This window comes from Halichoerus grypus, chromosome 9 (genome assembly GCF_964656455.1).
Source record: "Halichoerus grypus chromosome 9, mHalGry1.hap1.1, whole genome shotgun sequence".
In the NCBI taxonomy this organism is placed as follows: Eukaryota; Metazoa; Chordata; class Mammalia; order Carnivora; family Phocidae; genus Halichoerus; species Halichoerus grypus.
In genome coordinates, this window is record NC_135720.1 from 94,626,562 (window position 1) to 94,650,852 (window position 24,291).

General features: G+C 39.1%; 1 protein-coding gene across 4 annotated transcripts in view; it reads left to right on the forward strand.

Annotated features, from left to right (window-relative positions):
• Positions 1-24,291, forward strand: part of HMGCLL1 (3-hydroxy-3-methylglutaryl-CoA lyase like 1) — a 180,352-nt gene that overhangs the window by 31,750 nt on the left and 124,311 nt on the right. For 3 of the 4 annotated variants that reach the window (XM_036120584.2, XM_078055218.1, XM_036120587.2), the window contains exons 2-3: positions 16,608-16,688; positions 16,916-17,023. The exons of the other annotated variant lie outside the window; for it this stretch is intronic. In XM_036120584.2, the coding sequence (XP_035976477.1) occupies positions 16,608-16,688; positions 16,916-17,023 (189 nt within the window). The remainder of the gene's footprint in view (positions 1-16,607; positions 16,689-16,915; positions 17,024-24,291) is intronic. 4 annotated transcript variants of the gene reach the window in all.

Consider the following 24,291-nt stretch of genomic DNA (forward strand, 5'->3'; position numbering starts at 1 on the left):
TGTGAAGTCTCTTAGGCTCAAGGGTGTGGATCAGCTTAAACCTGACACTGTGGTGTCCGCCTCTGGCTCTGTGTTCCACAAAAAGATCTGCATTGTTCTTGTTGTTCTTCTTTTTTTGATTGGATCTTCCATACCCATAAACTATTCTTGGTGGTAGAAAGGAAGCTCCCTGGGGTGAAAGAAGAAATTAAAATCTAGCTTGTGGAGAGGATAGAGGCCTTTTTTGATACTCTTGCCTTGAGCATGTGAAGCCAATGAGAATTATTAATGTATTTAATTTGCTTTTTAAATTCATATTTTTTTTTCCAGGAGAACATTTCCAACAAGTAAATAACTGTGACTCCTGTGTTCACTTATGGCATTATTGAGCCAGGTTTTGAATATGAGCTCTTACTTACCCTCTTACTGAAGTGAGGGCCTCTCTGTCGCCTCTAAAAGGTTCAAACTGAGGTTGACATTGCCAAGTGGAACAGGATGGGTGGAGTTGATGGTGTCAGCACTGGTGGATAAAATCGTTGGCAGGCTCCAGAATAGGATAATGTCTCCAAAGTGTTTTGAGCTCCTTGCTGAAAGACCTTGAATAATTTCCATGTATTATTTTGATTATGGCTAGGACTGTATAAGGTAATCTGCTCTGCTATTGACAATGATTCCTTTCATTGTAAATTTTAAACAAATCGGTATATTTTAAAGTGATAATGGCATAATTTTAAGATATTCTTCTTTTAAAATATTCATGTCTTCATGTTAACCTTAAGAAAGGCCCATGATAAACATCGATCAAGTATTAACTCTTCACCAAGCTAAATGCTTTATATTCATATTCAGTCTTCACAATACACTTATAAGCCAAGGACCACTTGGCTCAGAGGAGAGTCACATTCCCACTTTAAAAAAAGGATAATGAGGAATAGTAATGAAATTATTTCCTCAAGTTTGTGCATCCAAGTGTGTGGTAGAGCCAGGTCTTTTGTCTCCAGAGTTTTTTACTACTACATGGGATGGCCCTTGCACCATGGCTTTTAAAAGACTTCTAAGATTTGCTTCAGTAGTTGTATTAGAAAGAAACCTACTAGAATAATTTATTTTAGGGAAGTTTTAACTAGAACTCCATGAACATTGATTTCCATATCCAAATGAACTTTCTTTGACCAATTTGTAGCATAGGGTTTTGTCTGTTAGCTACACAGAATTAAGTGAATGAACAAAGCATGACTGCCTGTGCCTATTTGTCTAATGGCCATTATACGTACAGCACTGTGCATGGCTTTGCTACAACTCTTCAAAGCTATTATGATCTCCATTTTATTTCATGTGTTTTCTCTCAATGCTTTGCCAATGTTTTGTTATTTTTAATCGAACTAGTGTTGACACATGTTATGTTAATTTTGGGTGTACAACCATTTGATTCAACAAGTCTATACATTATGCTGTGCTCCCCACAAGCATAGCTATCATCTGTCACCATACAATGCTATTACGTACCATTGACTATATTCCCATCACTTATTCATTCCATAACTGGAAGCCTGTAACCTCGCACTTGCCTTCACCCATTTTGCCCATCCCACACCTCCTTCCCCTCTGGCAGCCATCAGTTTGTTCTCTGTATTTAGGAGTCTGTTTCTGCTTTTTGTTTGTTTTATACATTCCACAGATAGGCGAAATCACATGATATTTGTCTTTCTCTGTCTGATTAATTTCACTTAGCATAATACTCTCTAGGTCCATCTATGTTGTTGTAAACGTTAAGATCTCATCCTTTTTTTTATGGCTGAGTGATATTTCTGTGTGTGTAAAGAACATCTTCTTTATCCATTTGTCCATTGAGGGACAGTGAAAAGCCACTGTACTCTGAACTCCTAGTTTACACCAATGGACTTTTTGTTTATAACAGCCTCCCCAAATCACTGAGTTCCTTTATAAAAGATTGTTTCTCACCTTTGTTCTCCAGACTTGCTTATGGTTTTGTCATAGCTTGCTTGTCCCAAATTGCTTTTCTCTGCTATTCCTGAATAACTGCCCCCCCCTTTTTTTTTGGCTGGTAAAATAACCAGGAGTTTTATTTCATTTAAGGTTAACAGTGGTAATAACACTTCCACTATACCAAACATCACAAATAGATTTTGGCTTTGTTAGGTTCAATCATTGGTAATAGATAAGTGGAACTAGTATCTACATAGATAGCAGATACTGAAGTAGATAGCTATACTGAGAAGGCCTAGAAGCCCATACCTGGACTCCTTGTGAAAGACTGCCATGTTTTATTACTGTTTTCTACCCTCGGTCTGAAATAGAGGTGTGGTAGTACACTTGGCATTTGGGGTGAATACATGCCCTACAGAGACAGAATTTCTATTTTATTAATCAGACTGTTTGACACTTTGAATTCTATACTGAATATTCAGCATTTTTGTTTTGTTTAGATGCCTGAGTTAAAAAAAAAAAACCAAACTCAAGTTCCATGAATTACTTCTATACTTTTTACTGTTAGAACTTTATTCATTGATACAATGAATCAGTGTGATCTGCAGAATGTCCTGATAGTTCAGGTCCCTTGAAATATATTATGACAAATGGTAGGAGAGTTAGTATAGCCCAGGGAGAATTCTACAAATGTTTACTCTTTTGTCCCAAACCAGTGGGAATCGTTCATGCTCTTCTTTCCATCAGGTATACAAAAGAGCACATTTGCCCAATCAATGGCTACCTCCATTTACCTGAGGCAGTGTTAATTTGTTTTTGCAAATATATTACAACAGTGTCACACCACATAGGCACAGAAGCTACATTTGGGGTTGAGTTTGTGGTAGTCCAATTGTCATCCTTCAAAATCTTGCTATCTTTCTGGGGTTTTAGTAGAGGTGGTACTGGGGATTCAAGTGGGTTATGATGAGGCTATCACCACTATATTCTTCCTATATTCTTTAGATATATAGGGATGGCAATAATCTCTGCCATTTCTCCCGGTTCACCCAGTGTGCCTCTCTTCTTTTTCCATTCTTTTTTTTTTTTTTTTCTGTTCTATTTTCTTTTTAAAATTTTTTCTATTTTGTTATTTTGGCTGAGCAGGAGATGGGAGGAGTAGACAGCTCAGAAGCTTCTAGTTGCCCATCCTGCTATGATAGTCCATATATTACAGGTCAAGTAACAAAAGTGTGGAAGCTATTAAAACTACCAAATATGTCTATTCCAATTTATATATTCAGAGACTGGAAAATGACCATGGAGGGATAGGGAAAATAGGTTCTTGGAGGAGGATTTGTGTGCAGAAAGTTGGTGCCTTTGACTTAGTACCTATGAGGAAGTGGAGTGAGTAGGAGGGGTAGGTCTCCGTCCCTCCAATGTCTCTGGGGCTGGTAAGGTCCTTAGGAGTTACGTACACTGCCTTACAGCAGAGGGGCTGGGCAGTTCCTGCATTAACCACTCGTTGGATGATCACAGAGAAGAGATCCAACTGTGGGTAAGAGGGCTTTCTTGAGTTGAGGGCAGTCCCTGAGAAAAGGCTAAGTGAAATATCATCAGCTGCCAAAACTCCAGCTTCTGGGAGTGTCTCAGTCCTGAAAGGGATAGCTCAGCAGCACACCAAAGCATGCATTAATAACACGGAGCAAACTTTCCAAAGACATAGATTCTACCTAATTTCACTAGCATGTGGTATTATCTCTATCAGTCTCTTGTTTTGCCACCTTTAACACTCAACAATTCATCACTCACAAATACCAGAAAACTGTTGACCTGATATAAGAGACATCATAAATTATGAATTAGCTAGTGTGTTATTTTCAAAGAACTTTCGGTAGATGTCCAGAACCATGCAAATTCTCAGGCATTTTGATTTTTGCCAACCAGAAAATATCTATTACCTAATAGAGTATTTTGATAAAGGGGCTTCATTAACATCTGAAGAATTTTATTTAAAGTTTGAATGGATTCGGGGCACCTGGGTGCCTCAGTCATTAAGTGTCTGTCTTCGGCTCAGGTCATGATCCCAGGGTCCTGGGATCGAGCCCCGCATCGGACTCCCTGCTCAGCGGGAAGCCTGCTTCTCCCTCTCCCACTCCCCCTGCTTGTATTCCCTCTCTCGCTGTGTCTCTCTCTGTCAAATAAATGAAAAAAATCTTTAAAAAAAAAAAGTTTGAATGGATTCTGTAGTCTTACTGTGCTTAATAAAGAGTATTATAAAGCTGAAGACTCATAGCACATCGCTGATGTAATTTCATAGTTTGCCTTTGTTATACAACCCACATGGCAAAACAAAAAGTCATGTAGAGCAATGTAATTGCTTTTTGTCAATGATAATGGCAACCCAGATTTAAATAACTATTTAGAACAATGAATTGTGGCTCCCCAGCAAAAGCACCGCTATACCAGCTTGAGTATATGAATTTGAAAACTCTGACAAAAGTACGTATTCCAATAGTTTTCTTAAACTTTGTGGCTATAAGGACATGCTGTTCGTACAGCTAGTTTAACATAGTTGCGTGTTCTATTATAAACTACTGTTTTCAGAAATCTATCATCCTAAAAAGATTTCCATGATGAGACTTGGTGTATTACATGACATATCACATTTTTTCCTGGGAGTTGGAATTTTTCTAAGTATGTGAGTGCGTGCGTGCGTGCGTGTGTGTGTAAGCGCATGCGCCCATGCGCATGTGTGTGTATACATTTTCGATCAGCCTCACTACTTTTGTATTTGCAGGAGCCAAAAACAATCTTAGTGGTTAAAAAAACATATATATTAGCAAAGACACCAAGGAAAAGGTAACTTTCCATACTTAAAGCATTTCAAGTCAAACTTTTTCTCTTGGCTTTCTAATTAACACTTTTATTATTATCTTAAACTTTAATACCGTATTAATGATGATAGTAATGAGAAAGCTGTAGATGATGTTGGCTAATTTTTCATAAAGTTTATTTTATTGTTAAATTGCCATGGATACAAGAATAAATCATTTTATTTCTTGAAACTAAATAATGTAAATAACAGCCACCATTTAAAGAAGCAAGATCTCATGCTATATCAATGCATAGAAGTTTTTCATTTTTGAATTCTATAATCTGTCCAGTAAAAGCATTAAGATAAATTTAGAATTCTTGTATTAAAAAGCACTAATCTTGATTTCTTCGATTTGTTTCTCCTCATATGTTCCATTTCACTTTTGTTTCTATTGATTACCATCCATGGTTCATAAACTGTTCACTGTGTTAATATTCTGTATTTTCAGTCCTCATACAATATTTAATTTATGATAGTTATGCTTTTATGTTAAAATGAGTGGCTATTAAATACATATGTATACATTTGTTGCTCAAGACACTTTATTTTTAAAGATTTATTTGAGAGAGAGAGAGAGTGAGTGAGCATGAGCAGGGAGAGGGGCAGAGGGAGAAGGAGAGAGAATCCAGAAGCAGACTCCCTGCCAAGGGCAGAGCCTGACTTAGGGCTCAATCCCAGGACTCTGAGATCATGACCTGAGCCAAAACCAAGAGTAGGCCACTTAACTGAATGAGCCACCCAGGTGCCCCACTCAAGACACTATTTTATTTAAATTCAATTAATTAACATATAGTGTATTATTAGTTTCTGAGGTAGAGTTTGGTTATTCATCAGTTGCATCTAACACCCAATGCTCATTACATTACGTGCCCTCCTTAATGCCCATCACCCAGTTACTCCATCCCCCACCACCCTCTCCTCCAGCAGCCCTTAGTTTGTTTCCTTTGGTTAAGACTCTCTTATGGTTTGTCTCCTTCTCTGATTTCATCTTATTTTATTTTTCACTTCTTTCCCCTATGATCCTCTGTTTTGTTTCTTAAATTCCCCATTTGAGTGAAATCATATGATAATTTTCTTTCTCTGATTGACTTATTCACTTAGCATAATACCCTCTAGTTCTAACCACATCATTGCAAATGGTAAGATTTCATCTTTTTTAATGGCTAATATTCCATTGTGTAGATATACCACATCTTTTTTATCCATTCATCTGTGGATAGACATTTGGGCTCTTTCCATAGTTTGGCTATTGTGGACATTGCTGCTATAAACACTGGGGTGCAGGTGCCCCTTTGGATCACTGCATTTGTATCCTTTGGGCAAATACCCAGTAGTGCAATTGCTGGGTTGTAGGGCCAAGGCACTTTTAAAAATGAAATTTATTTAACTGGGAAATGAACTTAAGTGATGCAGATGTTAAGAACCCCATTTAAAAAAATATTTATTTGAGGGCGCCTGGGTGGCTCAGTTGGTTAAGTGGCTGCCTTCGGCTCCCGGAATCCCAGAATCGAGTCCCACATCGGGCTCCCTGCTTAGCGGGGAGTCTGCTTTTCCCTCTGACCCTCTCCCATCTTGTGCTCTCCCTCTCTGTCTCTCAAATAAATAAAATCTTAAAAAAAAAAAATAGAGCACAACCGGGGGTGGGGTGGTGTGGGAGAGCAGGGGGAGAAGCAGGCTCCCTGCTGAGCAGAAGGCAGACATCGAACTGATTAAGCCACCCAGGCGCCCCACCTCTTTTTAAAATTTTAATAAATTCTTATATTGTCCGTTATTCTATATTTCAATAGGCTGTCTATGGCAGATAATCTTACATAATATTCTTCTGCCTTTTTTGTAACTACTCTTATTTAAGTGTTCATAAAATTTATATATTCCCAGAAGGAATTCCTATTTAATTATGTTTGATATCTACACTGACACCCAGCATTAATTTTCCATTTAGTGCCTAGAACAAATATTAGTATGCATACATACAGAAGAATGTTCACATTTTTAGAGCTTGTTTTTAATCTCTGTTTAACATTGACTGACTGCAGTTGGGAACAAAGTACTGCACATATTCCATTTTTCCTTTTGGCTGTCAAAAATTATTAAACGGTAAGTGGATACCTTCTTTTACCTTTTGAATTTGGAAATTAAGATATATTGTTCATAAAGTTTGAGGTGACTTAGTACATTATGAACTTATTTTTATCTTATTACAAGTAAATTCTTCTTAAACTGCCAGAGATTGCCTTTGAGTCAACTTTGGGACATGGATATTCTGAAAGAAGGGTTTCAAATATCAGCTTTGTTAATTCAGCCCTTCATCCTGGAAAGGCACCAGAGAGAAAAATGTCTTTAGGTTGCTCTAGAGGACCAACGTTTCTGTGGATATCTGTTCAATCAATGATAATGCTTTACATGTTTCTGACTATGTTAGGTTAAAAGGGAAATATCGAAGAAGCAACAAATAGGAAAATGTGGAGGGTTTAATGTTACTACAAAATGCACCATGTGCATATTTCAGGTGAGATGAAAAAACTAGATTCTTTTATAAAAGTGGACATCTAATGCTCCCTTAAAGTTCAATTTAATTTCAAAAGAAAACCCTCCACTTCCTGATTCAGATTTCTCATCTGTGTAGTGGGAACATTTGATTTGGCTGGTGTAGCAGTTCTCTATGGGAAGAATACTGGCTGTGAAACAGGATATGTCGATATTATAAAGACTTTATTTACACATAAAATTACTCGTCAGGAAGTAATGAAGTGAGTGGAACATATAAAAATATGTCAGGAAATTTCTACTGTGGATGGTGGTGTTCTCTTAGAGGGGAGAAAAAAGCAGTATTTGTAGAGTGAATAGTAAGGAATCCTCTGTCACCATTAGGAGGGTTGATTGTATATATAGAAGCCACCCATATGTATTTTATGTATACATATAAAAATAAATACATGCATACACCCTATTAAGATTTCAGAGAAATCTCCATCAAAATATGCCTTCCACTTAATCTTACATAGGATTGAAAATGTGAGTAAAGCAGCCCATTTATGTCCTGCATAAAAGAATGGTTCATTATTTCTCAACCTTAAGCTCAATAGTTTGTGGTATATTTAATCTCATCCTAAAGAAAACTAGAAAAGGAGCCAGGGAATTTAGTTGGGTAACCTTAGAAAGTCACTTAATCTCTCTTTCAGCTCTGCCTACCTCACAGGGTATCTTCACAGATGAAATGTAGATAGAAAAGTGCTTTGGAATAATACAGCAACATGTAAATGCAAGATAGTATTGCTTTTGTTTTCTATGAAAGTGAACCATTAGAAATTTGATGCCAAATGTGGGCATATAACATGGCTTTTTGAAAGCCTTGTTCTGGATAATACAGCTTTTGTTTTTCACTAGTATCCTCCACTATTCCACATTCAACAGGATACACTGAGCTCAGTAACATAGAACTTTTAATGCTATAAAAATAAATTCAGACTATAGGCCTGTTTAAAGACTATGTTGCCAACTTCTGCAGACTTTTTTTTTTTTTTTTTAACTCAATTCCTTGGAACATATAAGTCATTCATCAACTCTCATATATTCACTATAAAAAAAGAATGGCTGTCCCTTCACCACCCCCACTCCCAGAAGGTAGCATGCAGATCCCTGTGCCACTAAAGTATAAGCTTGTTATGGGCAGGAGTTTTTGTTTGTTTGGTTCATTTCCATATATCCAATAACTATAATAATGTTGCCGATATGTGTTGGATAAATGAGGAGTCAACCTTTTATGCATTTTAGATGTAAGCTCGTTTATTCATCCATTCATTCATTTAACAAACAGCATTCAAGTGTTTATATGTGTCCATTCTGAGGACTCTGAAGGGTTTTTTGTTTTGTTTTTGTTTTTTGTTTTAAGTGGGCTCTACACCCAGATTGGAGCCCAACATGGGGCTTGAACTCATGACTCTGAGATCAAGAGTCGGATGCTTAATTGACTGAGTCACCCAGGCACCCCTGATGACTGTGAAGATTTATAACAAAAAATGGGAAATAGGCAAAGTGGTAATTACAGACCTTTTTAAGATAGTCTCTATAGGATCATAGAAATGAAATTACTGAATTCTCTTTGGGGAGGTCAGAAGAGTCTTGAGGACAAACTGAACCTTAGATAATGAATGAGAGTTTTTGTTGAGAACAATAACTGAGTATTAATTGAGGTAATAAGAATGTTGAGCAGCAATTCTTTATGGATCTCTTGCATTTCTGTATGACTGATTAGCACGGGACTGATTAACTTTCTTTCGAAATACTTTTTTAAGGTGTTTGTCTAGTAAACAACCTTGGGAAATAGAGCAAAAGACAGGCATGCTAACTGCCCGTTATGAAATACTGAGGTTCCCAAGCACAGCTCCTGTCATGCTCAGGGAACCAGTGTAAGGAAATGTTGATGCTCCGATGCTCTGACTACTGCTATTAATGTGAATAATAAAGCCTTTGTGTCTGATTCAAGAGTTGCATATCTTCTGCCAGCACCCATAACCTGTGGCAGGGTTGCTTATTAGCTAGCGTGTAGGGTACAATCTTAGTCCTTCACAGGTTGTGACACTTTGTTAATGAGGATGAGATATAGAAGAAGACATGACTTCTTGAATGAGGACTTTTCCAATGGATTAAAGGGATTTGAGGGAAGTCAATGGAAATTGGTAACAAACATACTGACCAGATTTTGTAGTCAATTGAGCAAAATATGGTCTTCTGTTTTATTGCATGTGAATGATGAGAAATTAGGAAGATGGTGGACGTCTAGTTTCCAGAAAGCAGGTTCAAGGGCTAAGTGGTACTGTGGTTATGTTAACTTTCCTAGGGGCAGGGGAACTTCCTTGACCATCTGGCGGTCAGCCTCAGGTCCATCCATTGTAACAACTAGCACTAAGATGAACACTATGTGGGCTAAAAGCTCTCCTCCCTCTTTCCATCAATAGTTACTAGGAGTATAGAAGGAATAGATTTGGCCAACATTATGAAAAGAAACCAGGTGAATCATAAGAACTTTGATTAGTCCAGTTGGGAGTTGAGGGGGTGGGGTAAGTAATGCTTGTGATAGAGGAATAGCAGTAACTGGACCTTCTTACAGCTTAGCCTGTCCTGCACAAGGTCTCCAAGTCTCTGAGTCCTGGCTGCTATATAGAAACTTTGGCCCTCTTGGGGAGACTTGGCTAGGATAGACAAGCTCCTGTGAAGAGCCATAGATGAGTCAGTCATTGACTAGTATGGGGGATCCTACTCAGATTGTGTATATAGTGCTGAAAAGCAACATACTGGAGAATGAGAAGGGAGCCAAAGAATTCTAGATAAATTTTATAGTCAGCCTTGCCACTTTGCAGAACTCCCTTATCCAATATATTGTGACTGTATGAGGACTTAAGAACTGTTATTTTGATGATGGATCATGTGCAAGTCAAGCCCATGTCAGCCAGAGGGAACAAACCCCATTATCCTGCTGGAAACAAACACAGTTATGGATGCTGAGTCCAGGGATTCCCCACGTTAAAATCCATGGTGTTAGTAATGATGATTTTGATGTGTAATGAGGGCTTTGTGTGGTTTCCAAACATTGCAAGTTCATTTGATTGAGCTGGTGAGGAGCTACTGTGCTACCCCAAATTGAAAGTAAATGTGCGTTACTGATTCGGAACTTATCTCTCCCTCTGTGCCCCCAGATCATTCCCAACCTTCCTCCTTCATCTGCTTTAAGGAAAAAGATGATTATTAGTGCATTGAGATCATCCATCTGAGTATGCTGGGGAACTTTGGGGAAAGGGAGCATTCAAACGTTTATGGCTGTCCTATAAAGGCATCAAAGTCTCGATGCTGCTCAGTCCCATGAGGATGAGGAGTCTTGTTTCAACTGATGGGATTTGGGCAGTGTTCACTATGGGAAAAGAGAACCAAAGTAACCTTTTGGGTGAGGCTGTTGAGGCCAATACAGTGTACTGTTGTTAATTCCACATCTGAACATTTGGTAAAAATTGATGTGTGATGTGATTGTAATTCTTGGTCCCGTAAGTACCAGAGGGGATCATCTCAATTAGGAAGAGCTGCATGTGTCTATGACTGCTGATTTTGCAAATTGGAACTTCTGAAAAAGTCAGGCAACATCCACTTGGAGGTGCTGGTTAGGGTTTTGGATCCCTCACTGCCCTGACACAGCTACCAATTATCTTTTGAAAATCAAGTATTGTCTTGCTATTGAGCTCTTGTTGAAACTGGACACCTGAGGGATGGAGGCCTTCTGACTCCCTGTCCTATTTCCATTTTGGGGGATGAGCTTGGACCCAATGACTAGCAAGGTAGGACAATCTCAACAGGCCTCACTAATCAAATCAAAATGGTATATTCAAGGAAGTGGTCAGCTTGTCCCCAGCACAGTCTCAGCTTTACACAAAAAAAGTGGCAGTTGCCCTCTCCTGCCCACCCCACCGCCTGAAGCAGACACCAGTTCAGTGGTGTCCTTTTATTCAAAGTGCTTTTCCTGATGCCTTGGCCTGGTTGGATGATGATGTGGCTAAGCCAAGACCTGATGATGTCCACAGGGCTGCCGCAGTTGTAAAACCTCTGTGGTAGCTGCACAGAACTAAAAATGGATGTGATCATTCCACCCACTCAGGAGAACTCAAGTCTGTTACCATTTTTTTTTTTTTTTTTTTTTTTTGCTGACTTTGGGGTTGTGGTCAGTGCCCTCTCTTACTTGTCTGCCATTTGGACATCTACAGACTGATAAATCAAAGACACATGTTTGGGTGCTATGAATTGTGCTGATTGAATCACCTGAGGCCCATATTCTGCCGAGGCCCCCTGGAATCAAGCTGTTGATTGAGCCTCCATCACTGGAGTGTCATCATTGCTATCTGGACCCATCCTAGTAGTGAGCCTGGCAACATGTCCACCGTCGAAAGATGGGCACCAAGTAAACAACTCTTAGTTTCTGGTACAGAGGCCTCTACTGCATAGGATTTATTCAGCTGATTGGGCCCAGGACACTTCAGAGGAGGGCTGAAGTCAACACTGCTGGCTGGCTTTATCCTACTACTTGTAGTTCTGTTAAGAGTATTTTTTTTTTTTTTTAAAGATTTTATTTATTTATTTGACAGAGAGAGACACAGAGAGGGAACACAGGCAGGGGGAGTGGGAGAAGCAGGCTTCCCACTGAACAGGGAACCCGATGCGGGGCTCGATCCCAGGACCCTGGGATCATGACCCGAGCCGAAGGCAGATGCTTAAAGACTGAGCCACCCAGGCGCCCCAAGAGTATTCTTAATTAAATATCTTATGAGATCAACTGAACAGATTTGACCCCAGCCTTTGTTCATAATTGGAGGAGCCAACACAGTAGCCTACTAATTGTGAAAATTTGACATAAATCAAGATGGTATAAAAATGAAGAGTGGATAGTATTGGGAAATAATTCTCCAGGTGTGTCTTGAATTTCTATATGTCTATAAGCAGAGTTACAGGTGTCTTGGTTCCAAACTATCTTTTCAAGAATTTTTATATTGGGAAGAGCTTTAAATGATAGAGTGTCTCCTTCTGGAGCAAAGGCTAAGGGTGCTTAAAATCTTAGAAGATAGAAGATACCATTTGCCTCTAAAGTAAAATGTAGGCATGCTCATAGTCAAGTGTAGTAAATGTGATGTTTACCTCTATAGCCATGAAAAGACATGCTTATCACCCATTACCAAAGGTTCGGGTTCACTGTGCTTGGGATTCCTTTCTTGTAATGCAACCCATTGCTTGTGCAAGTGTCACCTTGTCGTTTTTACTTCTCCCTGTGGGAATTGGGGCTTGGGGACCCAGCACAAATCCTGATCCTCTGGCTACTGCTATTGCTGTAATAAGCTTTGTTTCTCTCACCAAGGAGTCTTGTGCAGCATCCTTGGCAGGCTCACAGGTTAGCTTACAGGTAGGCTAAAATTTCAGACTCTTCCTCATTCTTCACAATTACTAATTATAAAGATACACCTCTAATCTAAATGGTCTAAGAGAGTTGACATTTATTTTTGTCCATATAAAGCATAAAATAATTGCTTATTATTGACATGGACTTCTTATTTAAGCAGTGATTCAGAGATGTAGGCTACTTCATTTTTTTGTTTATTTGTTTGTTTTTGTTTTTGTCACGTTCAAGTTTGTCATACTCATCTGCATCAAGCTGGCTGCAGGGGAAGGTTGATGGGAATTTGTTCGGAAATAACTCTTAGGGGAGAAATGCAGGCCAGTCCTTTGTTCATGAAGAAGAGAAATGGGTTTGGTGGAAAGTCTCTCCCACAGACAAAAGGTATTTCCAACCAATAGAAACTTCATGTGTACAGACATGAAAGTATGGAAGACATGATTTTGGCATGGCTAAAATCAGAGGATGCATGAAGGAGAGTGTGGTAGAAGATGAGAGGCTTGTCGTGTATCATTTCACCTCGGCTGATAGATCTCTCTGAAGGTGACTGCTGGATGTTGAAAGATTTTAAGGCTGGAAAAACAAGATTAGCAAAACTACTTAGGGAAGAAATAGCAACAGACTGGCTGAGGGAAAAAAAAATGACAATTTTAATGAAGCCAGTGACAGAAGAGATTCACTAATAAAATCAACAGGTAATTATTGAACGCAGTCTAAGTGTTAGGCATTGTGCTCGGTGCTGGGTGTATGCCAAACTCAAACCAGTAATAAATGGACCACTTAGATATAAATGGTAAGAGAGAAGGTAAAGCATAGCATGTGATGAAGTATCTGAGGAGAGGCATGAGGTGGGGAAAGTAAGGAGATCGGTTTTGAATCACTTCTATGTACTTGTACAGCATTTAGGTGAATTTTTCAGTAGGCACTGTTGATGTATAGCTACAGCTCCTTAGAGAAATCAATACAGACATAGTAATGCCTAGAAAAAGACTAGAGATCACCAAAAGACGGCTCTCACATCATACATATTCAAGTACGTGTTAATTGATTGATTTTATTTGCTATTAACAAGGGGAACTTGTTAACTCTTTGAGCTTACTGAACACATTTTAACTTTCTTCTGATTTCTCAGATACACTGGTAGAGGGAATACACTCATGCCTAGAAAGACAAAAGAACAGCATTATATTCATGAAGAAATCTGAAATAATATCAACTGAGCACATATACTGCTTTTGTTATGGATGAGAGAGAGACTGCATTGTGTGATGAAGGTCTCGGTCCTTGGATTCCCCATGGGAAGATTTACAAGGGGATCAGTGCTGGAATAAAGACCACCAGAAGGAAAGTAGCAAGCACAAAGTAGTTTATTAAAGCGGAGGTGTACTCTCAAGGTGGGAGAGTGGGCATGTTCCATGAGGTGGAAGCAGCCCCTAGGTTGTTTATGGATTGGATATTATTGGGTCTCTCTGATCTGGGAGGAGCTGTGAAGTGCATTGGGGTGGTCTCTAATGGAGGCTGCTTCCAGTCATTTGGGGAACTCCTCCCACAGGTTGGGAAGGGGACTTTTGGATCCTACAAGGTTCATACTATGAATCATCATGCCAGCCTTTCTCCATCCCGGAGGGCTGTACCTACATTGCAAATGCAATATAATGTGTGTAGAGATTACCCTGGGGCAGAGGTGGAAGAGGAGAGGGCATGTTCCGCACCTCTTTGGTCTGTCAGCCTTAAGTCTCAGAAACCACGAGGTCAGGATGTGGTGCTCCTGGGCTTTTAATATGTAGCTTATTTGTCACCATCCTTGTCTCCAGTTCATGTCTCTATCATTTCCCTTCAAGGACTTGGGACTCTGCCTCGTGGTGTTCCCTCCAGCGCTCATTTCCAGCTTCTACCTAACACTTTGACTGAAATGGCTGTATTGGGTAGGGGTTCAGACTTTCGTTTTTTCAGATTGTTACTTCTGCTAGCTACAGCAATGTTGCAAAAGAGGGTTTTGAGTTCTTCAGTTGCATTCAGCATATTGTTATACCTTAAAAAACACTATGTTGCTTGTGGTGGTTAAAACATTGCTGTTTAATAAGGATGTGCTCTTTAGCCATGTATGCTTCAAGCTAATTGCTGTTGCAAGTGCAGTTTCAGGAAACAGTCCGCGATAATGAAACAATCCATGATAAGTTTAAGATTGGCCAGTTTTGTTTTTCGTTTCTGCGGTCTTAGGGCTAGAGGTGACAGCAAAGAAGAGTGAACTTCTCTTAGTTACTCCACTTTCCCCTGCCATCTGTCATTCAGTGCCTGCTTGCAATTATGACCACTGAACTTTGACATAGTTTCTTGCTTGCCATCCGGAACTGAGCTTAAAGCTGAAGAGCTCCATAACCCCATGCTTCCTCTCTCAACTCTACACCCTTCCAGCTGCATGGATTCCAGTGCTCAGAAGGTGTAGAAATGAGAATTCTTTTCCTTTGTGGTTAATTTTTGCTTATTGCATTGCCCAATTTCATGGCAATGTAAAGCATTCGTAGCAGGGATCATCTGGGTTCTTTTCTTGAGTGAGTTGGCACAGAAAGCCAATAAGATGACATATTGGATATGGACCCTAAAGGGGCCAGGGGGCGTTTTTCTGTGTCATAGAAACAGACTGAGTCCTGCATCCAAACTAGCCACTTCACCAATGTATGTTGATGATTGCCACAAGGAAAGAGAGGGACAATATATATTGGTTAGCCCACATTCATGATTCCTGTTGAAAGCAAGATGAAAACCACTCTGAAGTACAGGTCCTGCTGATTTTGATTGATTCTATCAGCTATCCATTGAAGAAACTGATGATAGTTACCCTCACTGAACGTGGCTCAGAGATACCAGGAGATCATTCTAATTTTAACTGCAATACGATGTTTAGAAAGGCTGTTCCTATTTTTCCTGCATTAAACTAATGTCTTTCTAAATATGATGTGTCCATAGTACTTGGTTTAGGACCAGAGGTTCCAGAGTCCAGACCTGGACCGGATCTGCCATTCCAGATTTGGGCAAAAGATAGAACAGACTGTTACACTGGGCTTACAGCTACAGTGCCTCCATTAGAGACCACCCCAATGCACTGGTGTTCCCAGTGGAGGGGCTCTGTGCTTCTGGAAGCTGTGTATAGGTGCTGGTTGTGCTGTGTGACACAGAAAATCAACAGCATATGTTTTCCCCTGCCTCAGCATTCTGGGCACGTGACAGAAAACCAAAACCACATTCCTCAAGTTCAAGGTATGGAGTCACATCTTTATGACTGTGCTCAGTGGAAGTCTGTTAATACAAAGATACAATTTTATTTTTATTTTTTAAGATTTATTTTAGAGAGAGAGCTTGAGGAAGAGAGTGAGTGAGCACAAGTGGGAGGGGTGGAGGGAGAGAGATTCCCAAGATTCTGTGCTGAGCGTGGAGCCGGACACGGGGCTTGATCTCATGACCCTGAGATCATGACCTGAGCTGAAACCAACAGTCAGACACTTAACTGACTGAGCCACCCAGGTGCCCCAAAAGATACAATTTTTAAACTAACTCTAACGATGGTAAATTTATCATCACGTGTGCAATTACTCAACAAGTTTGCTTTTTAGATCCTGAGTATGTTACCTTTCCCACAGTTATACTTTAAAAAATAATCTTTTCAATTGTAATCATGATTAGACTGAATGTCATTGAGCTAGAAGGAAAAAATGACTTCATGTTGCCCGTGATATAAACTTGATATTTGGATTGTAGCATTGTACCGATTTCTTACCATTTTAGCTTTCTGGGGTGAGAACTTTATTTAACAAAGTGTAATTGTTTGACTTTTCAAAAAAGCAAGTTTGACGTTCTAACAGTTAACCTGTTTTTCTTGCCTTGTATTTTCCATTTCAGGAAACATCCCAGTTATCTGGATTCCCTGAGTATGTTAAAATAGTGGAAGTTGGACCTAGGGATGGATTGCAGAATGAAAAGGTAGTTTGATATTAGTTTTAGACAGTTTATTTCAAATGCTAAATCATAATATTTAGATTCTAAAGACTTACATGGGTTTTATAGATTACATGATTATGTTTGTTCTCAATTGCTATTGAATTTATGCATCTTAAATACAATTTGCTTTTGTTAGGAAGTAATTTTCTATTTATGCTTCAATAGACTCGATACAAATTACTTATAAAATAATTTTAATGCTTTCATAGGTTATAGTTCCTACAGATATAAAAATTGAATTTATCAATCAACTTTCCCAAACTGGCTTGTCTGTAATAGAAGTGACCAGCTTTGTGTCCTCCAGATGGGTACCACAGGTATGTAAATCTGTAATTCCTTAACTGAATCTTTAATTAAACTTTTCCAAGATTTAGCAAATATGTGTGATATAAATTGTGATATTACCTGACATTATTTCTGATTTGCTATATTTTTACAAAATATTAGCCCATGCACTGAGACATGATTAAAGAAAAACCCCTATCATGAAACATCTTCTAAAAAATTATTTGGAACTCTATCCTAAGCCTACCTGACTGTATGTTCCAATGTAATGAGTAGATAAGGCACTTAAATAGCAATTTAGGAGCCTGCCATCCACTTACTATGTTACTGACCTCGTGAATAATCTGAATACCTTCAAGTGCTTTAGTTTTTTTGTCTGTTAGAATGGAGAGGGAACAGGGGAGGGGCTGAGGGAGAGAGAATCTTAAGCAGGATCCACGCTCAGCATGGGGCCAACACAGGGCTTGATCTAATGACCCTGAGATTACGACCTGAGCCAAAATCAAGAGTCGGTTTCTTAGTCAACTGACCCACCCAGGCACCCCTACTCTTTGCCTTTTTTTTTTTTTTTTAAGCACTTAGATTTGCTAGAGAAATCTATCTGCCTATCATACACAAGGTAAAGGGAGCTGTCTAGAATCTTCTCTCTCTTTTTTAAAAGATTATTTATTTTAGAGAGAGGGAGAAAGAGAGAGCATGAGTGGGAGGGGCAGAGGCAGAGGGAGAGCAGACTCCATGCTAAGTGTGGAGCCAGACTCAGGGCTTGATCTCAAGACCCTGAGATCATGACCTGAGCCAAAACCAAGAGTCGGATGCTTAACCGACTGCACCACCCAGGTGCCCCTAGAATCTTCTCTTAAAAGAGGATAGAGCTTTACCTAGAGTTGACAGGCAGGTGGCAGCAATCATCACTTCTGAGACTTGGCTCTGGTCTTTGAAATGTGATTAGTGATTAGTAACCATTAAGTCCCCTTTCCTTCATCATCTAATACATGTTCTCATTCCTTGGATCCTTCTATCTCTCCCAAGCACTTAACTTCACTGATTACTTTCTCATCCCATTCCTTTGGTGCTGTTATTCTCAATAATCCTCCTTCATTTACACTCTCATTTGCTCTTTTTTCTGTCATTTCATTACAAGTTTAAGGTTCTCCTAACATTCTGCCTTCAGTCATTTTCTCTGTGCTGTCTTCTTTGCCTATTCTTCCAACATCAACAGTCACCTTAAAAGGATGACAAATCTGTACTTCTGGTCCTGGCTTCTCTGATAAGCTTCAGCTAGATGTGCCACCAGTGTACCTCAAGCTCAGGTGGGTCAAAATCAAACTCCTTTCTGACCACCCTGCTTTATGTAAATAGCTCATCAGTTCTCTTTGGAGTCCTGGACTTCAGTACTCAAAGATCTCTCTTCCATATCTAGTCAGTTACTGACACAAAAATTATTTTTCCTCAGCATAGCCTATATATGTATTTTCTTTTCAGTCCTATTGGAAACATTAGTAATCCACACCCTTATTAGCCAATTATTGTGGTAGTCACTTAAATGATATTCATAAGCACTATTTCTCCTTTCCTTTTATATTTTGCCTATTGCTTCTAAAATCTCCCAGAAATAACAGCCTTCTAAGTTCTTTATGTTTTTTTAAAGATTTTATTTATTTGAGAGAGAGTGAGAGAGCAGGGGTAAGTGGGAGGAGGTGCAAAGGTAGAGGGAGAAGCAGATTCCCTGCTGAGCACAGAGCCCGACATGGGTCTCGATCCCAGGACCTTGAGATCATGTCCTGAGCCAAAGCCAGACACATAGCTGACTGAGCCACCCAGGTGCCCCTCTAAGTTCTTCAGAGATTGCCTTCTCCCCATTAAAAGAGTCTGGAAACTAGTCTGGTATTCCAGGTCCTCTATACCTTAGCCCCTTCTTCATTTCCAGCCTTAACTCTATTTCTCTACTTCATTTTGCTGAAGGTTCTGCCAAACCAAACTGCTTCTTGTTCCCTAATTACAAGTCCTGACTCTGTATCTAGATAGCACCTTACGTGTCCTTGCTTATGTAGATCTCAATTTCTGCATTGCTCTGCAGTTACAATAGGATGATGTAAAAAAGCTTGAAGCAGTGAAGCCTTTTAATTGTAAGACCTGGGGAGCAATGGAAGCCACAATAGAATTAACAGTAATACATCACTTTTCACAGGGGCAGTTTTCAAATATCAGGGTTACTTTTATTTTTCCCAAAACAAAAATGTAACTTTCCTTCATCCCAGTTGTCACTGTTTATAATCATATATTTTTTGGTAAACATTTTTAAAATTACCTGTTTCCTAGACTATAAGAGTTATGGAAGGAGTGACCGTGTTGGTCTTGTTCATCACTGTACCCCCTTGCTTAGTGCCTAGTAAGTAGGTGCTTAATAAGTAATTGTGAAATGAATAATGAAGCGATCAGCCTGAAACAATAATAATGCATACTTTCACCTTTTTGTATGGACAACTGACTCTTAACTTTTGTTCATGTATTTGGTCCTGTGTAATGAAGGCCACAGATCTTTTCCTTAGGAAGGCACAGATAGTTTTATGAGACTAGACATACTTCCTTGACATTGCCATTTTGCAAAATGGTTAGCCATTGTTATTTTATGAGCTGTCATTAATTTTAAAAGAATGTGAGACCCTTTTACCATATTTAAGTCTTCATGAAATTGCCTTTGTTTGATTCAGTCAGTGCTCGTTTCACAAATTCGATTATTGTTGGAGAGAAACTGGAAAGGCAGGTATAACTTGAGGGTAATGTCAGGAAAAAGGAGAGGTCTTGGTCATATTAATTGATGATCAAACTTTTATTTCAGATAATATATTTTACTAGGTCCTCTTCAAGACATTATTTTCCCATGGTTTTATGAAGCTGCCTACAAAATATTCTTCTTTGCTAAAATTATGCCCATTGTCATATTCTATTATTACACAATATTAGAAAATCTTCGAGAGATTATTCTTGAAACTAATCTAGGACACATCCGGTGACATTTAGAAAGAAGAGGCTAGAACCCTTCCTGGAGGGCCATACTTCTTGTTTAGCTAGTTCAAAGATCAGATGGTCAAAGCAAAAGGGAAGGCAGTCCCTCTGTATGCAGTAATAGGAAAATGCTTTCTGGTCTCACATTAAGTAGGTATGTGATGGGACCATAAAATAAGATGATTTATTCTGGGCTTGCTCTGGAGGTGAATTCAGGACTTAAACAATTGAGATTTAATGAACACTTCCTAGGCTCGAAGTGTTATTGAATACATGATGGAATTCCCCTTGTAGCTCTTGGGGACAGCTATGGTGAGGAGGAAGTACCTCTGGTACTGTGTTTCTGTCTACATTCTGCCCTGAGCTTGAGTCCGTGACTTTCTTTGAGCCTGGGAAGTCCCAGCAGTGCTGCCTAGAGCATGGGAGTGTTCAGGGCAATAAGGCCCATGAAGGGATCTCTGCAGGTGAATGCCCAGAGTCCAGAGCACCTGGTTGCTGACCAGTGCTCAGTAGTGTTACCTGAGGGAATGCCTGACTAGCAGATGGACTGACTGACTGGACTCCACACAAGTTACCTTCCTTCTTTTTGATAAAAAACCTTTTTCTTAAAGATTAAAGTGTGTTTAGTTTAAATATTGGATCAGGTAGGCCCAATTTGAATAATTGAAGATACTCATCCTTCAAATACTAAAGATACGTTACATATTTCACTTTTAATTTTCATGTGGTTACATGCATTCCAAACCAAAAAAAAAAAAAATGTTTTAAATAAATCACAAATCCAGGGGTGCCTGGGTGACTCAGTCAGTTAAACATCTGCCTTCGGCTCAGGTCATGATCCCGGGTCTTGGGACCAAGCCCTCTTCCTCTCCCGCCCCCCCGCTTGCACACGCACTAGTGCTCGCTCTCTCTCTGTCAAATAATTAAATAAAATCTTAGAACTAAAAATCACAAATCTGTTAAAAAAAAAAAAGGGGGAGTGTGATTTAGGCAGTGTACCTAAATCAAAGATATTATCAGATTGATTCTTCCAAAGTTATACCAGTCACTAACTACATAACATACCAAGGGATTTTCAAAGGGCAATATTGAGAATATCCCATTTTTGCAGTTTGATTTTTCCATAGTTGTGTTTGGGTTTTAGATTTCACTGAGCTTGCCTGAGTAGAGCAGTTTTTATTGTTGTGGTTGGAGGTCATCTCATCATGTAATTCTGCTGATTTCGTTGTCTTTATGCTAACAAAACCAGGCATTAAATTAGCAGAACTAATTCATAATGTTATTTTTTCTTTTGAAAATTTATATCCTAATCACTCATTTTTGAAGAAAATGTCATGACATCAGACTCCTCTAACTTATAGCAAGGTCTGAGATGTGACAGAACAATTTTAGTCCAACAGCTTACGTGTAATTATCTGAAGTAATTTCCACTTCTAAAGACAATGAATGTGGCTCTAAATCGGTCTTCCATTAATTCTCTGCATTTTCTTCTATTTCTTTCCCTTAAACGTAGGTCATGGGAATAGTCCTCTAGTTTATGTTTAGATTGCTGCTTGTTCGCTTATTCTTTTTTTAGCATTTTAAAGCATTTTTACATTTGCCTCCCACTGTTTTGTTTGGCAGCAGCTTTTTAAAGCAGCTAGAAGAAAAGTTCCACAGTAGCAGGGTGCCATATAAAACAGGATCCCACACCTATAATCGAAATGGCCAAAGATGATAAAATACCTGCCATTAAAAAAAAAAAAAAAAATGTTCTTTACAACTTATCTGGAAAAAAGGTTTCCTAAGAGTGACATGTAACATAAGAACATTTGAAATGAATCCAGATAGCCCCTCACTTTCTATGGAATGAACAATAACAGCAGAAAGAAAACATGTTTATAAAAAAAAGATAGGCTTACTGCAATTTTGGAATGTGGCTCTTAGTAGTAAGTAAGTAAGTAAGTTATTTATTTATTTATTTATTTATTTATTTATTTATTTATTATTTATTATTTTAATCACCATACATTACATCATTAGTTTTTGAGGAGTAAGCTATTTAAATCATTATACATACAATAATTTCCAAAAGTGAACAAGTCCTTTACATTCATAGTATTTAGCAATTTGGTTTTAAATACCTTCATTCACATGAGTGATTAAAGTGAACATCATTTACAGAAAAATAAGACTACAGGGGTGCCTGGGTGGCTCAGTGGGTTAAGTATCTGCCTTTGGCTTAGGTCATGATCCCAGGGTCCTGGGATTGAGCCCCAAGTCAGGCTCCCTGCTCAGAGTAGAGTCTCTGCTTCTCTCTCCCTCTGCCCCTCCCCCTGCTCATGCTCTCTCTCTCGCTCGCTGATTCTCCCTCTCAAATAAATAAAATCTTAAAAAAAAAAAATTACATTAAATGCATACAACACTGTTATATAGGTCATATGCAAAATCTCAGCAAATGCCCCCTCTTAATTTTTAACTCCCTCTTAAATTTTTAAAGGATGGGTCCCACGTCGTGATGTAGAAATAGATTTTCTCTGTAAAAGTAGAAAGAAATACACTTAAAAGACTAACAATTACTTACAAATCAGTTGAACAATTAAAAATATGGCCAAAGAACAATGTGAGCAAGGAATGGGTGAACTTTTCCCTGCCCTCCTTTTGTGTGTGATAGAATTTTTTATTAGTAATGAAAACAGTTACTGGATTGAAGTTTCAGATTCAGATTTACATTGATGAGATGTGGGAGGTGGTAGCTTCTGCTTCTGAGTATCCCCCTGCTTCTCTTTCTGGCTCTGCTCTTGTTGAAAGGATGGATGTGTGGAGAAGAAGCAAGGAAAAGGGTAATTTAGCATAGATGTTGAGTGTGTTAGTGTTGCATGTGTGTGTGTGTGTGTGTGTGTGAGAGAGAGAGATGTTGAGAGAGCATGTGCATACACACAGAGCCCCCACATTATTCTGCTTCTGAGGCACAGTTAACTGACAGGGTAATCATCATCTGGGAAGTGTTCCAGTGCAAGTCTCATTCATTACACCCCAGATGAGTTGGCCTCTGCCATCTCCCCAAAGAGGATGCAGAAGAGATTTACCAAGACCACAGCCCATTTCATGACTACAGGAGTCCTTTTACCCAGCTAGTTCAGGGAGGAGGAGCTGAAGGAGGAGCAGAATTTAACCCTGATTCTCTTCACCGGACATTGCCTTAGTGTGCTCAATTCTCTGTTTAGGACACTCTTTTCTGCTACACACTAAGATTGTCTTTCATTTAATTGCTGTCCTACTCCATGGCTTTAGGTCTCCATTTCCTTTTTATTATCTCCTGAATTGGCAGTCCAGGTGCACGCACTGGTGCTGCTTCCTTATAAAATAGGCTTATATTAAAGAAGTTTTTTGTTTTTGTTTTGAGAGAGAAAGAGAGCTTGTACACACACACGGGGGTGAGGGGGTTACAGAAGGAGAGAGAATCCTAAGCAGGCTCCACCCTTAGCCTGGAGCCTCTCACAGGGCTCATTCCCACAACCCTGAGATCCCAACCCCAGCTGAAATCAGGAGTCCCACAGCTAACCTACTGTGCCACCCAAGTACCCCAAAAGAAGTTTAAGGGTCTTTTTTTTAGCAATAGTTTCTAACTGTAGTAGGCTTTTTTTTTTTCCTTCCAACTTGAGCATGTTGAATTTCTTACATGTCAAAAAATAATTGCTCAATATTCAATATTTAATCTCAGAGAAAAATAGATACAAAGTTCTTTAGTAAATGAGCTCTGATAGTTATTCAAAGTAGATGGGGATAAAATTGTGCTATGAAAGCTATATCCACATAGAAAAATTGCATTAGCTCTTCAAGAAAATAAAAAACAAGCATATAATATTTTCTACCTCATTTTTTCCCAGCATTTAATGGCATAAAGCACAGCCTCTTCAGATTGCTTCAGTATGTCCAATGTTGTTCCATTGATTGTGTAACATGTGGCAAATATTCTATATGTGTGTGCACATGTGTATTCATTCACATATATGAAATTGCCACATGCCCCAAAAGCTAGTAAAATGAATGCTGGTCCTTTTTGATTATCTGCATAACAAATAATCCCCAAATTCCATCTCCTGAGACAGTAACAACCATTGTTTTTGCTTATGGTTTCTATCAAGAATTTTGATATGGCTCAGTTGGGCACTTCTGGCTAGAGGTTTTCCACAGATGGTGGTCAGAGCTGCAACAGCAGGGACTGGGAGGCCGGGGCAGCTGGGAGCTGGCTGGACACCTCTTTCTCCATGTGTTCTTAGAACCGCTCTATGTGGTCTCTCTGTATAGGCTA